General features: G+C 39.2%; 2 protein-coding genes across 4 annotated transcripts in view; one reads left to right on the forward strand and one right to left on the reverse strand.

The window, feature by feature from the left end:
• Positions 1 to 6,303, forward strand: part of PRKAR1A (protein kinase cAMP-dependent type I regulatory subunit alpha) — a 27,619-nt gene extending 21,316 nt beyond the window's left edge. For all 3 annotated transcript variants that reach the window (XM_021000871.2, XM_021000873.2, XM_021000872.2), the window contains exon 11: positions 535 to 6,303. In XM_021000871.2, coding sequence (XP_020856530.1) covers positions 535 to 707 — 173 coding nt within the window. In that variant the 3' untranslated portion in view covers positions 708 to 6,303. The remainder of the gene's footprint in view (positions 1 to 534) is intronic.
• FAM20A (FAM20A golgi associated secretory pathway pseudokinase) overlaps positions 534 to 15,754 on the reverse strand; it is a 66,540-nt gene continuing 51,319 nt past the window's right edge. Inside the window, exons 7-11 of the mRNA XM_021000870.2 lie at positions 14,296 to 14,476; positions 13,479 to 13,588; positions 9,974 to 10,055; positions 8,913 to 8,972; positions 534 to 7,196 (exon numbers count right to left, since the gene is read on the reverse strand). Of these exons, the coding sequence (XP_020856529.1) occupies positions 6,932 to 7,196; positions 8,913 to 8,972; positions 9,974 to 10,055; positions 13,479 to 13,588; positions 14,296 to 14,476 (698 nt within the window). The 3' untranslated portion in view covers positions 534 to 6,931. The remainder of the gene's footprint in view (positions 7,197 to 8,912; positions 8,973 to 9,973; positions 10,056 to 13,478; positions 13,589 to 14,295; positions 14,477 to 15,754) is intronic.

The raw sequence follows: 15,754 nt of genomic DNA on the forward strand, positions 1-15,754 counted from the left end.
GATAGTAATTGTAAGAAACCCTTAGCACAGTGCCTTAGGCACACTGTGATGCTTATCACCTCCTTTCCTCCTTCTAATTATTCTGTTTCTTGCTATAATCAGCAGAGAGGCTGGATGAATACGTAGCTTTGGAGCCAGGAAGACCTGGGTTTAAGACCCACCTCCAACACATGCTAGCTCTGTGATTCTGAGCAACTAACACTAAAAGTTGCCTAGAAGGTTCTGACCTTCATTGTTAGAGGAAGGTTCTCACTGGGAGCTTCCTAGACTAATGAAATCATAGGTTCATCCCTATTCCTAGTTTAGCAGTAATCTCCTAGGATAGGAGTTCTTATCATGGATTCTTTCTCAGAATGTTTTTAAATACGTAAAATACATAGGACTTAGGAAATCAGATATATTGAAATGTAGTTATCAAAATGTTTAAAGAACAAGTTCATGGACCCCAGTTTAAGAACTCCTGGCCTAGGAAAAGGCTGATGTTCAAAGTGGTTGATGTTAGCCTGCTCTCATTTTCTCTTTTCTTCCTTCCAGGTGAAATTGCACTTTTGATGAATCGTCCACGAGCTGCCACAGTGGTTGCTCGTGGCCCCTTGAAATGTGTTAAACTGGACCGACCCCGATTTGAACGTGTTCTTGGTCCCTGCTCAGACATCCTCAAACGCAACATCCAGCAGTATAACAGCTTTGTCTCGCTGTCTGTCTGAAAGGTGGCTCCCCCTGCTTGAGCCCATGCTTCACCAGTCCTTTTCCTCATTTGCAGCACCTCATGGCCATTGTTATTGTGGCTTTCTGTCTGTTTATATAACAAAAAAAGAAAAAAGTTGCTTTCATTGCACCATTTTTAATTTGGAGCATTAGTTGAAGTGCTCTTTGTCCAGTTAAATAAATAGTTATATGGAGACATTGCTGTTACTGCTTCTCTTTGTGCAGTGTTAGTGTTCAACTTTTGGCAGTGAGTGCCATGCCTTTTGGTGATGGCAGATCCCAGCACCAAATGAATTGCCATAGAATAAGAATATAACAGTGGAAAAATTTTAAAAAATGAAACATTTCCAATTATTATAAGCGTATTTTATGTGGTCATAATCTGCTGTTTTTCATTAAACAAATGACTCCTTACCAAGCTTCTCTAAAGTTTAAAAAATGCATGGGTACTCTTAATTCTCAGTGCAATGGAGAGGCATTTGCTTATAGTCAAATGGTAGGTTAGTGATAGCGGAAATGTGCCTATTGTCTGCTGGTTTCCAAATGATTTAATATGTTTGGTTTCTTAAAAACCACCAGATTTTTTGATTGTCATGCTTAATTGCTTCCATTCACACTAGATACTGATGTAACTTCCTAATTTATAGAAAAAGCTTTTCTGCTTGATATGTTTCCAGCTGCCATTTGCAAACTGGACTAATGTTAAACTTACATTTGTCCAATGATTCACGAATTATAGAATGAATCCTCTATTTACCCAGTTAGTGCCAAATATTAAGTGTCAGGCATTGGACTCAGTAAAAGAATTTGAGATAGATAGTCTTTCTGTTCTCACCTTGTAGCCTTTCCTTCTTGCATATCCTTCATTTGACTTTTGTATAAGGTTCTCTGCCTGATTCCAGGAGATGGGTTTGACTGGGAGTGTGTACATGTGGAAAACCTGTCACCATGGATTAATGGAGGTGCGTTGGCTAATGGGACTGTGAGGTGGATCAGGTGTCAGGTACCTTTTCCTGTCCCTGGAAATACATATGATTTAATTTTTTTTCTTCTGTGTTAACCAGAAGTAATGCTAGGTTGGGAGTGTGTGTGTGTGTGTTTTTAAGTTTATGTAAAATGCTATGTCAGGCTTCCTTTCCCTTTCCACCTAAAGTTCTATGACAATTTTTATTTTAAGTAAAACTTTTCTGAGTCTTTAACATATTTCAATATTTACCAGCTTTGTTATATTATTCTAAGTATGTCAATGATTCTCAGCAGTTTTTTTAAAACAAAATTCCAGTTTCATAATGTAAGCAATTTTATGGTTTCATTTTCATTGTAATCTTATAGAGGGAAGTTGAACCTGGGAGTAAGAACAAGCATTTTTGTGTTTGTTATGCAGCAGGCTTTAATAATGCTTTCTGTTTTTTTCCTGGGTATTTACATTGATCATGGCATGTTTTGTTCTAAAATTTAAGTGGTTTTCAGACTGTGTCGGCTGTAAAATGGGAAGGTAAAAAGTCACCATGTATAAATATTTCTGTTTTTCAAAAGAATGTTGAGTGAAGGTTTCCAGTAATTACCTTCATGTATGAGTATCTCTTTTATTTTCAATTTAAAAAATTATTTTTTTTTATCTGTATCTTGGTTTTTCTTCTTACATTAGTTACTGTAAAGACTGATCCATAGCAATGTGTCAGAAATGTACCTAAATGAGTTTAGAATGCCACAGAAATGCACACTTTCCAGTATATATTTGTATAGATCTATATACATGTAGCTATACCTATTTAGAAAAATATAATAATGCTTGCATCCTAATTAAGTTTCCCTGCTGAGTCTTTTAACTTGCGGTTTTTACTCCTTTTGTAGCTTTACCTAAAAGATTTTAAGATAAGCTAAGTCTAGGTTAAATATTAATCAGTGCTAGCATTGTGTGCAGTTTAAATATGTGTGAGAAACCACAATTGGCATAGTTACTGTAGCTAACATTCAGGCCTTTAGAACTCATTTTTTAAAAGCTCCATTTAGCTACATCCCTAGAAAGCAAACAGTAGATGACCAGTGGACCATTTTTGTATTGTTATCTATCAGTCCGTATACTGTATATCCTAATATATTCTATTGCTTTGGTAAAGATTGTCCTAATGGCAGATTAAGCAAATAAAAATGATTTAAATTATTAAATATAATCATCTTCCCCCCCTTCAATAATCTTTCATCTAAACAAACAGAAATGATTATAATTAGAAGTTAATGAAGGGTAGGGCTATGTTAATATACTAAGAAGAATTTAGTTTCAGAGAGACCCATTTCAGTCTTTACCAACCAAAGAATGGATCTGAAATATATTTTGATGATAAATTTGCTGCAAGAGAGTACTGTGCCTGTCAGTCTTGGACAGACTACATTAATCATAGCATCTTAAAGCTGGAAAGGGACCTCCAGAGCAAGAACAGTTTTTTCCACTCTGAAGGCAAAAGGTTAATACCTTTGAGCTTTTTTTCCTAGACTTCTTTAGGAAAAACTAGTTCCTGAGTCAGCATATTAATTTAGTGTAATTAATTACAGCTTGACACATTGCTTAGCTTTATATTTATCTTCACTTTAGCTTAGCTTCCAGTTGGTCACTCTTCAGATGTCTGACCATAGGCAGAAGACTTGTAGCTTGTTAATATACACAGCAGTTTAGTTCATGTGAATGTATTTATCTATCCTCCCAATGTAATGGAACTTAAGGCTAGTGTATTCAGATGTTGTCAGGAAACATTTTTTTCATTTATGTTGCTTTCCAAGGCAAACAGCTTAAACACGTTCAGTATTGTTTTGGGGGCCATGGACAAAATAGATACAGCCAAAAGAGAATCCAGCTCAACAGCAGTTCGTTTGGGTGGATCCCTAGTTACGTGTGCCCTTTGCCAAAGCAGAGTGCTAAAATGATAGCTCAAGTTTGAGCTTTCCTTTTCCAGGGCAGAGTCTGTGTCTTACTCCTTTTTGTATCCCCCATGGTGCCTTGCATATAGTAGGAGCTCAGTAAATATTTATTGAATTTTCACCAACATCATATTGCTACAGTTTTCTTGACATGATTTTGTGATTTTAAACTGAATTTTAAAAATAGAAGCATTTTGTACCCCAAACTGTAAATTCATAACTAAAAGTGCTGTTTTTTCCCATTTTTCCTAGTATTGTGTGATATATATAGAGGACCCTCAGAATCAGAAAGGCCTGGATTTAAGTCCCACCTCTGATAAATATTGCCTATGTGCCCCTTAATAAGTCTTTAAGACTATAAATTACAGTGCAATTGCCTATTTGCATTGGTAAAGTGAGTTAGTTCCCTATACCTACACCAATGAAGTCACAGGTCTGGACCAAAAAAAAAATTCCCAGTGTATTTCTAGATGAATTAAAGTGACACTGAGGAATTCCTGTCTAGAGAGCTCCTTATTACACTCTCCAAAACTTGTGTCATAAAAGCTGTTGGGAGTCTGTAGACCTGAGGATAAGAAGGTGATTTGTGTTTTTTTTCTCTCCTATCGCAGAATATTTTCCACGATAACCAGCTTTGATGTACATACATAGCTAAAATTGTTTTCTTGACTTCAGGTCTGTGACCTTATCGTTAGCCCACCCTAAAGTTAAATCACTAATAAATCCAACTCAATTCATCTTGTAAAGCAGTTCCTACCTGTGCATTTTTTTGTAGAAAGCTTAAACGACTTTCTGAGTTAAGAAACAAAAAGCTACCACTAGATGGAGAACTTTAATTTTTGTCACTATTTTTGTTCCTAAAGCTCCTTTGAACTTAACAAGTTATACCCTCAAGCTGAAACTAGTTCTCATTCTTTCCCCTACACGGCCCTGTTTGGTATTCAGTTTTTTGGCAGGAAGACCATGAAGAAGGTTTTATTTAGAGAAGGAAATGTGTTAATTCACAGGAAGTTAAGCAGGAGTTTGTCAACCAGAAATCACTCAAAATGCACATGTTGGAAGTTAGTTCTAAGAATGGTACTTTTGGTTTTCTGATATTTTTGATGAATGAAAGCAAAGCCCACCTCTTTCCCTTTGAATTTTGGTCAGAAAGTATATTGGAATATCAAGGATGAAGAAAAAGGTGTTCAGTACCCTGCGCAGCCAAATTTAAATTCTTAGTTCAACTTACCATTTCCTGGACCACCTCTAGTGCTTCTAAGGATTTTGTGAGTCCAGAGACAAAAAGGAAGGGGGGAAAACGCAGGATTGGGGGAAAAAAATTCTTCCCCTTACTTTCTGAAAGCATTAAAATGTTAGTTTATTAAGGTTGTCGTACTGCCTCTGTTCTGCCCCATCTCTCTCCCTGTAGAGGCAACAAACTGCCTTTGGTGCTTGAAAACTAGCCAAATTTGTGAATATTTGTCTATTTGTAGCAGTTAAGTGACTCATTTTAAGGCTGTAATAGGGCTGTGCTAGTCTGAGGTTCTAGCACTGTGACCCCTTAGCTGAAGAATAGCTTCTGTCCCTTGAAACTGGACCTTTCCTGTACCTACTGTTTAGTATTTCTTTTGATTGTCCTGTTTCCTAAAGCATGCAGATGAGATAAAAATAGGAATGATGGCTAATGAACTAGGAAGCCTTGTGCAGAACAGTAATATCTCAAATTCTCAGAATGAAGCTATTTTAAAATTAATATGGCTAGAGTAAAAATAAAAGAAACCTTGATGAATAGCATGAAGCAGTATTGACTTGTGACAGACTCCTAAGTTGTGTGTGCAAGGAAAAAGTACCCCCTCACACACCTTGTTTTGACAGTTGAAGGTAATGGCTCACACTAGAAAAGTTGTGACATTCCTCAAAAAAGTTTGTCTTTAGTCTTCTTTCAGCTCTGCCTTTCAGGGCCTAGATAGGAAAACCCTTTAAGCATCTAGAATCATCCTACATGCTTTCTTAATAGCCTGTCAAAACAGGAAAAGAATTTGTTAGTCTCATTTGTCAAGTGATTTCACTTTAGGATAGATGTCAGTGTGGTACTTCAACTTAAGCAATTGCATTTTAAGTCTTTATTTCTGGAATGAGACTAACCCCTTGTTAAAAGAATTTCAGGCTTCAGAAAGTGGGTATAGAGGTATTTAGGAAATCACAGTATGTGTATTTGTCTTGCAGGCCCACCCTGAAGATAAACCCAGTTTAGGTCATTAGGGTGGTTGGGGGGGACATGATCAGTTAGTCTCTCTGAGAAGAATTTTAGGGACTAACTCATCTATGGCTAATGAAAATCTACTGGGAGCTGCTAGGAACAAAGGAACATATAATCCACCACTGTTTTTCTATCAGACTCAACCTTTCGCTGTTCGTGCCTGAGTTAGCTCCATTTCTTTCCTTCTTGTATCCCAAGGCTCTCGTACATATTTTGTCTTTTGGAATATTCAGCATTAAATACTGTCTAAAATAATGTACTTTTCCCTTTTCTGACGTCCAGAAAGATTCTTAACTGTATTTTAAACCTACCTCACAGGGTTGTTGTGAGGTTAAATGTATGTGATGCTATTTGCAAACTTTAAAGCTCTCTGTAACTGTTGTTATCTCTGCCTCTGCTAACAAAGCTTCTGATAAAGTGTGTCTTTGGAATGCAAATGGTATCACTGTATTTCAATTGAGCTCTAATGGTGGGAAGGAGGGTAAAGAACCTAAAGTCATACTATACTTGGATGGCTCTACTTCACCAACTTTTTATTTTAGCCTGCCTCCGGTATCCTATGAATTTTTATTAAAGTTGGGCAAAGCATAATTTTTTTTTATCATTGCCAGAATCAAAACTAGAATCTGAGGGAGTAAGTGTACACTTAATTTGTTGTCTTTTTATTCAAAGCCTCTTTTTTGAGTTAATTCCCTTACCCAGGAGTCAAGTGTCAAAACTCTCAAAACCTCCACATGAGGATAACTGATTTAGAGCCATTTCTCCTCCTGGGTTCATGCCATGTTAGCCCAAGGGACGTTATTGTGAGCTTTATCGAGTTCCTGCTGTCTAGGGAAAACAGGGCAGCAGCTTGCCATAGAAGTATTGCTTCAAAGAATGAAGTTCAGGATCAGGAGGCTTTTGTTGTTGTCTTGGAGTCATTTGAGCTCCTGACAGCTTTTCTGAGACTGTGATGTCTCAGCATGGACCAGCAATGGAAGCAATAGGTGAAACTGATAATTAGTCCACTGCCTGTCTCCTGGGACCTTTTCTTAAATTTGATGTTTTCACTTTTACCTCCAGACCCTAGCTTGCCAGATCTACTTGGTCAGAGTTTGGGGCTAAAAGTTCTGATGGTTCAGTGGCTACAACATTCTGCTCTCCGTGAATCCCTATGCATCCTTCCACTGTCTTTAGGATGATTTGTAGCCTCCTATCCAGGGCAAGAAGGTGGGGCTCTGTGAGGACAGGAGAGAGTTGGTCTTCTTGAAGGGACTCCCTCATCACATCACTCAGCCTGTAGTCTGGATGGGCCAGCAGCTGCAGGTGCAACAGTGTTTTCTTTTTTATCCTGAAATGACAAGGAATTATGGGTGAGGGGGCAAACAAGCAAAAGGTTTTTTTTCTTTAATTTCAGTATTCACACTAGCTCATCTGCCTGAAAAATGCTCTTAGAGACTCCCCTCTCCCAAGACACATTCTGGTGAAAACTAAGAAAAAGGAGAAGATAGGACAAATGTAAAGCTTACCCAGATTTTCAGGACCTTTGCCCAATTTTTTGTTCTTGCCCTAAAAGAAATCCCTGGTCTTTTGAATGTTGCAGATAAAAATACCAGACCAAAAGTTCTTAACCTTTTTTATGTCATGGACCTCTTTGGCAGTCTGTTGAAGCTTATGTTACCTTTTCTCAGAATAAGGTGCTTAAAAGGAAACCAGTTATATCAAAAGCAATGATTAAAACACTTTTTAGAAGTTCATGGATCCCCAGGTTAGGAACTTCTGTACTAGACAATGTATGTATGTGCTTACCCCGTTGCTATAATGTTAGCAACTACTAAACTCAAACCAAATTCACAGTGGGCTTTAGTACCCAGGAACATTCCAAGGTGACTTAGTATGGGAAGAGATGTAGAGTAGGTGAAATGTTGAGTCCAGCTTTTGCATCTTATGTGTTTTTTAAAGACTGGTTCTCCCAATGTTACCGAGGCTGGAAATGCAGGGGCTACTCACAGGCCCAGTCCTACCACTAATAGGCACAGGAGCTCTGACCTCCATTTCCATTAAGTACTGCTTTGCCCTTCCTTAGGTAACCTGGTAGCCCCCCCCCCATTTCTGGGTCTTATGATATTAATACCAAACAGTGACACTGGACACCGAATCAACATAGCCCATTGGAGCTTAAAACTCCCAAGGTTGAGCTCCATGAGCCTCCTTATTCCTAGTAGCTTGGGTTGCTGGCATGGGGAGGAACACATTTTCTCCTACATTATTCCTATTCACAAGATACTGGGCAGGGAGGGATCTTTGAAGGGCGTATATTCCTTGGTTCCTGGGCTTGCTGGAATTTCAGTTACCTGGCCCTGATTTTCCCTCTGATCCACAAATAGGAACTGCCTATCCAGAAAGATGGAGAGTAAAGTGAGGGTAGAGGTAGTGGTATGAAGATGGATGAAGATTTAACTTAGCAAATAAACTTGATCAAGGACTTTGATTACTTATTTGAAAAGTCAGCTGGAAATGAGGGAGTTTTGCTAGGTATATGAATAATTTTTTTAACTGAAGGGAGCTGAAGGGAGGATGGTTTTTTGTGGATACAAAGTAGATATTATCCAAAGAAATAGTGGTCAGGCAAAACCTGTCAGAACTTTCTTCTAATTTGACTCCAATCACCTTTTTGAAGAATTTAATTTAGGGCAGTTGTTTAGGACTAAAAGAGCAATGCTTTTGACCTGATTTTTAATGCTGGGAAAAGCAGTGAACTTGTTGACATTAAAAGTTTTCTTGGTGTCCTTAAAGTAGGTGATTGTTCTAAAGAACTAACTATAGTAATAACATCATTTACGTAGTGCCTACTGTGTGCTAGGCACTGTGCTAAGCACTTTACAAAAAGTGACTACTAGTGATATAAAGTGTTTCTGATCAGTCACAGAAGGGAAAGGCAGGAAGGGACACTGAGTTCATTTGCTCTATGCTCTGTCCAGATCCATAAAAATAAATTCTGGGTTTCAGAGGCCTTCTGGTCACCTGTTACAGTGCTTAACTGCTTGGAGGATGAAAGAAAACTTACATGCAACACTGGGAGAGGGGTGAGAGGATGGAGAGCTCGTCATGGGAATGTCGCCCGAACCTAAGAGAAGATATTGTGGGTGAATTAGGATTTTCTGGGGACATGACATCATGATAGAAATATTTTACCTCTTCCCACCCTTTTTTCCCTCAGCTTTTTCTTTTTAAGAGGCAGTCAAGGTTAAGTGACTTGCTCAGGGTCACACAGCTAGTAAGTGTCAAGTGTTTGGTCTGAGGTCAGGTTTGGACTCAGGTCCTCCAAGCTTTAGGGCCGGTGCTCTATCCATTGCACCTCTTCTCCCCCACCTTTTCTAAATTGACACACCAGGGGAAAAAAATCAGTGACCAAATTATGTGACTTCTTGGTCCTTGCTTTTATTATCAAGAAAAGATTGAAACATGAGTCAGGATATCCAAATGACCAAGTTGTTGGGGACTAATCTTGAACAGAAACTGTACCCACTGAAATTAAAAGGCAATTCCCATCTGGTTATTGAAAAAAAAAACAAACCAAGGGAGTGAGAAATACAGAAATCTATGAGAGTTTAACTAACTTACAGAGTTTTACAATGAAAATAGTAATTAGAAGCCCATACCCACCTCCCACCTCTTGGGGAAATTAGACTTCACAGGTTGGAGGGACAATACTTGTTCCTTTCTCCAAAGAACTTGTGAAGAAAGAAGGGAATGAGAAAAAAGGGAGTGAGGAAAGGGTAAATGGGATGAGCAAAGTCCGTCTCTGAGCCTGAGCCTTAGGGATTGTAAAGGTAAGCTGCCATATAGGAACCAAAACAGACTCTAAAATATTCTTATAAATGGAATATTTTTAATACCAGAAAAATATGTTTATTAGATTATGGAGTTACTGTAAAGTTGCAAAGCTTCTAGTGAATGGTAACCCATAGGGTGGGTGTCGGGGAAGAGCACACAAATGCATTGGCCTTTCTCTGGTGGGACTTAGGGAATTCTAAGAATTGTTTGAGGGTATATTTTGGTGTGGAGCAGAGAAGAGGATTTTTCTTTTGGTGATAGAAGGGACCAGATGGAAGGGACATCTCTTACCCTCTGGCATTATCCAGGTGAATGAGGAACCCATCATCACCAAACTTGGTGAACATTTCATAGTGGTGACGGTCCATGTTTCCTATATGGAAAGGGAAGAAACAGACTCCTGAACTCTCATTCCTCTTAATGATGAAGAAGGGCAAATAGCAGCTCCAAGAACTGCAGTTTGACACAACCCAGGGGTATAGAACTGAGTCCAGGCAATGAGATGAGAGATCCTGAGGTTGTTCACAAGGGCAGCTGCAGGGCAGCCCAGCTAGAGGTGATCCAGAATACAGGCTGTTTTATGAAAGGCCTGAAACTGTGGGGTACCATATAATCGACTAGGTTTTTACCAGTCAACAAAAATATCCCTCCATCATACTGGGTCATTTCTTTCTACCTTCTCTGGTTTCTTCAGCTAAAAGAACACAAGGGCCTACCTTCAGCAGACACAAAAGTCCTTGGAAAGTCAATTTGTGGCATGGAATAAAAATGAGATACAGGTTTGAGCCTTACTCCTTTTGGCTGGCTGCCTGATTGCTTGGTACTTGGTCCCATGAAGGTTAACAGCATGTCTTCACCCTCATGTCTACCTCTTGACCTTGGGCAAATAAGTTACCACCCTGGATCTCAGTTTTTTCTTCTGGAAAATGAAGGGGTCAGGCTGCATGATGTTTATTGTCTCAGTTCCAAATCTAATAATCCTACTCACTTACATCTCCTATTTTTTCCTGTGATTCTGGAGCAGAGGTTCCCAAACTTATTTGGCTTACCACCCTCTTTTTTAAAAAAAAAAACAAAACACTTAGCTCCTCCCTGGAAATCTACTTTCTTTAACCCTTTTAATAGTTAAAAAAACAAACTGCGTCATTTAAAAAATAATTTTTTTTAAAAAATGATGCTTCTTAAATTTAATAATTTATTGTAAATTTGTCGGTTTTTTCCTGCATTGAAATTCTGATGACACAATATTGTGTCATGTAACCATACAGTATTGTATCTTAAGTCATTACGTGCACATATTCCTGCCGATGCATGCTGGACTTCCCAACAATGTGACACCATGATTGCCTGCCAACATTTGCTTGTTAAGACCTGTTGGCGGACTTGACCACTGACCCGTTATAGCTTGCATTTTATGTGTTTATTTGGAAAATAATGTAACGACTCGTAACTCGGTTACACAACAGATGAAACGTACGAACCGTTTTTCAAAATTTTCTTCCTTCCTTATGCTACCTTAATTTTATTTAATGCCCCCAAATTTTTTTCCTTCCTTCCGTATGCTACCTTAATTTTATTCAATGCACCCAAGGTTACTACCACCCCCTGGATCGTTCTAGCACCTTCCGGGAGGTGGTATCACCCACTTTGGGTACCTATGCAGAGCCTAGGGAGGAAATGGAGATGCAACAATAATAGGACAGAGGCTTAGCTTCTTTTGCATGTGAACTTGGTCTTGACTCACACTCTGCATTTTTTAACACCACCTGTGGATGTCACCCTTTCTGATCTTCAAAATACCTTCACATTCAGGATCTAGTTTTACCCTTTGAGGGAGGTGGGCTGAGCATCATTATCCTTTTTCTTTTTTTTTTTTATTCACACCTGGGAGGTTCAAGGACCCTCAGTTTGGTGACATATGGGCAGGAAGGAGTAGATCCCTGTTACTGTGAACATATGTGAATAACTTTGGATTTCTGCCATGCTTTTTAAATTAAAAAAAAAAATTCCCCAAAGATCATAGAGTGCATTGAATTCTATTTTCTGGCGGCTTTATAACCTATCGAATGACAAAGTAGAGATGGAGGTTATGATCCCCATGTTACATGGAGGGGTAGTGTTATGTGATGAGGCTTAGATATGCTCAGTAACTTACCCAAGGTCATACTGCAAGTCAGCAGCATAGCAGGTCTACCCTAGACCCAAGAGTGAGTTACTTGAGAGGCAGCAGGAAGGATGCTGGACTTGGAGTCAGAAAACCTTGGTTTAATGCCTGGCATCTGTACTAGCTGTATGACCTTGGACCAATCATTTAATCCCTCTCAGCCTCAGTTTCTTTCTTTCTTTTTTTTGATGAGGCAGTCGGGGTTAAGTGACTTGCCCCAGGTCACATAGCTAGTGTTAAGTGTCTGTGGCTGGATTTGAACTCAGGTCCTCCTGACTCCAAAGTTTCTTTCTTTGTAAAATGGGGATGACAATACCTGCCCTGTCTGCTTAATAAGGTTGTTGGGCTCAGATGGGGCAATGTTTGTAATGCATTGTAAAGTATTACCTATATAAAATACTTTACATATGCACACATGTATATGCATATATATATATATATATATATATACACACACACACACACACATATAAAGTGTTTTTATACATGTAAAATATTTATGTTTATATAATATAAAGTGTTGTGTGTGTGTGTGTGTATATATATATATATGTATATATATACGTATATATATGTATATATATATATGTATATATATATATACACACACACACACACACACACACACACACACACAGATACTTTACACTTAAAAGTTGATTGGCGGTTGTCCTTCGTTCTCAAAAAGGACCAAAATGAAATCAGTATGTTAGAGTCAAGCGGCAATGTGTCCGACTGTGGCTGATCAGATCAATACGAGCTCGGAATGCTCTACCACAGGTCAGGCACAAATAGTCCATGTGAACATTTGGGATGGATTCTCTGAATTTGCTCATTTCACATTTCTTTTGAGCTGCTTCAATTCTGTTTTGCTCATAGAGGACAGCACCTTCTCTGATGAAGAGCTTGCCATGTTGGGTGGTCCTGTACCAGTGTCTTCCTTGTCATGCAGTTAATTCTAAAGTTCTTAAGAAGGACCTTGAGAGTGTCCTTATATTGCTTTTTCTGACCACCATGTGAGCACTTGCCTTGTGTGAGTTCTCCCACAAAATAGTCTTTTTGGCAAGCATACATTTGGCATTCAAACAGTGTGGCCAGCCCATTGGAGTTGTGCTCTCTGTAGTAGAATTTGAATGCCTATGGTTAAAGAGTACATTATAAACAATGCCCCTATGTGATCCCAACAACAGTATAAGGTAGACAGGGCAGGTATTGTCACCCTAACTTTACATACACATACATACACACATACATACATACATACATACATACATACACACACACATATACACACATGTGGGTACATACATTTGCAGCATACACATATACACATACACACATTTATGCATATATTGTACATACATGTACACACATATTTGGCTCAGATCTGTGATTTCATTGGTTTAGGGAATTCCTAATCTGGAAACTCAATGTCAGCAACTTTTGTATAATTTGTAATTTGAAAGAGTTGCCCTGTTATTGAGAGGTTAAACAATTTGACCATGCTTACACAACTAAGTATGTGTCGGGCATCACTTGAACCTGGATCTTTCTGACTCCAATGCTAGTCCTCTATCCACTATGCCATACTGCTTCTTCAAATGCTGTTTAAATGTGATTATTTTATGTTACCTATTAAGAAGTCAAAGATGGCCATGTCGATGATGTTGAGGAGTCGGTTGCTGCTATTATAAGGATAAGTTTGCTTCACTGAGTCACAATACAGTGGATTCACTTCCCACCTAAGGAAAAGAAGAAGGTCCAGAGATGGTCTCAGAGCCCCTTTTATTTCCCCCACTTCCCCATTAGATCCACTAATCTCCCTCTGGGTTTATGGCATTTTCTCAGTGAAACATGGTCTATTCAGGCATAGCCAAAGAGTCAGTTCCTAAAGACTTAGGATGATTATTTAGGAGGTTATGGATCTATTTGCTGAGAATAGACCCTGGTCTAGAGCATAGACTAGAAACCATGTCAGTTAGAGAAGCTGTTATAAATCTCTTTCAGCCTGTCAATGCATGGATAGAGTAGATGTGGGAGGGAGGCACAAATTAGTGGCAACGCTGGAAGATAACTGATGTGAGATAGTTGCAGGTTGGGCAAGGAGAAGAAAGACCCCATAGGTCCACTGAGGAATAACTATGGTTTGGTGGTAGGGGTAGACACTGAACTAAGGCGGGTGATAAGCCAGTCTAGTCTTGAGGCAATGTCACAGCACATAGTAGATGCTTACTAAATGTTGATTGATTGATTTATTAAGGAGAAAGGGATGGCTCTTAGGGGCAGCTTTTGAAAGTAAGAGACAATCCTAGCCATGGGCCCTACATTTGGTGTCTACATTTTGCTAACCAGGACATGGACCGCAGTACTCTATGATACTTATATCATTGGGACCAATGGGCTAACTCCATCCATCTGCTGCAAATTCCCAGCTCCTGTAGGGACTTACTCCTCTTTTCCTGCCAGTGAGTAAGATCGGATCCATGGGCTGGGCACAGACAGTCTTGGGGCCAGGTTGAGAGATGGCAGGAATGCTGAGAGGGAGCCCTCCAACAGGTGAGGGTTGCCACAGACGGCATATTCGGTCTTGCACATGTATGGACACTTAGCAAAGAAGCACACATTGCTGGCTAGATGATGGGGGAGGAGAGAAAGTGGGAACAAAAGGATGGGTTTAGTAGTACGCTGTCTTTGTAGTTGCAGAAAACCACGAATTCAGTACAGTTACATATATGGACAGTTCTTGTTTTACATAAATTCACATTACATACTTTATGTGAAGAATTGCAAAAGAAATCCACATTCCAAAAAACTACCTATGTTAACTTTACTGTACAGTGCTGTGCTTTCTCTCTCTCCACACTCTTCCCCCTTGGCTCTGTGTTCCATAGCCTACCCCCCCAAAATACCCTAAAAAAACCCCCAGAACTGAAAAAAACCCTCCAAGTGAAAGCAGAATGCTAGATGGGGGTTTGGCTTGAGACCTTCGGAGACTTTTGCTCCACTCTGCCCATTTGCCCATGTGTCTGGCCCCCACATGCCTTTCCCTCCTCCCCAGCACTATATTCTTCCTCTCAGTTCTGGCCAGGTCCCCTGCAATTCCTCCCTGTGTTCTTCCTCCTGCTCTTGCTTCTCTGTCCCTGGCCCCCATGTGTCTTTGAACTATGTGCCCACCCCTTCCCTCCACAGGCCTATGGTCCACTTTCTCCTTCCCCTTCTCCATATCCTTGGGCAAATTAGCATAATGTAAAAATTACTTTAGTAGAAGCCTGCAGAGGGTCCACTTATATAAATTGAGATCTGTCTGTATTATCAAATAAGATAACATGTGTAAAGTGCTTTGCAAATTTTTCACATAAATGCTAGCTAATATTAGCTATTAGAAAAGAGGAAAGCAGGTGGAAAAAAGGAATAATTCCGTTCTCCAGCTTGGGGTGTGCATGCTAAGTAAACTAAAGTTTTCTTTTTTTGTTAAAAAAAAATAAATGAAACTTATGAATACTTTAAGAACCCCTGATTTGACTGTGGTAAATACTTCTATTACCATGCATATCTCCACCCTCTTATACCTTAGTAGAACAGGTAACCATAAATTTAGAATTGGAAAGACTTTAAAGATCATCTAGTACAAACTCTTTATTTTTCAGATAAAGAAACTGAAGCGCAGAGAGGTGAAGTGACTGACTCGCTCTAGATTATATGGGTAGTTAAATGTTAAAGCTCGGATTTGAACCCAGGTTATCTGACTCAAAATCAGCCCTCTATCTACAGTTTCATGTTCTTCACAAATTCCTGTGACCAAAAAAACAAAACAAAACAATCAGTCATCTGGTGGTGAGCTTTTCCTCATGTAGCCAGACTGGTCTTCAGATAACAGACATGAAATTTGTCAGTCAGCTAATATGTGA

This window comes from Phascolarctos cinereus, unplaced genomic scaffold, assembly GCF_003287225.1.
Source record: "Phascolarctos cinereus isolate Bilbo 61053 unplaced genomic scaffold, phaCin_HiC Scaffold_5;HRSCAF=322, whole genome shotgun sequence".
NCBI lineage: Eukaryota > Metazoa > Chordata > Mammalia > Diprotodontia > Phascolarctidae > Phascolarctos > Phascolarctos cinereus.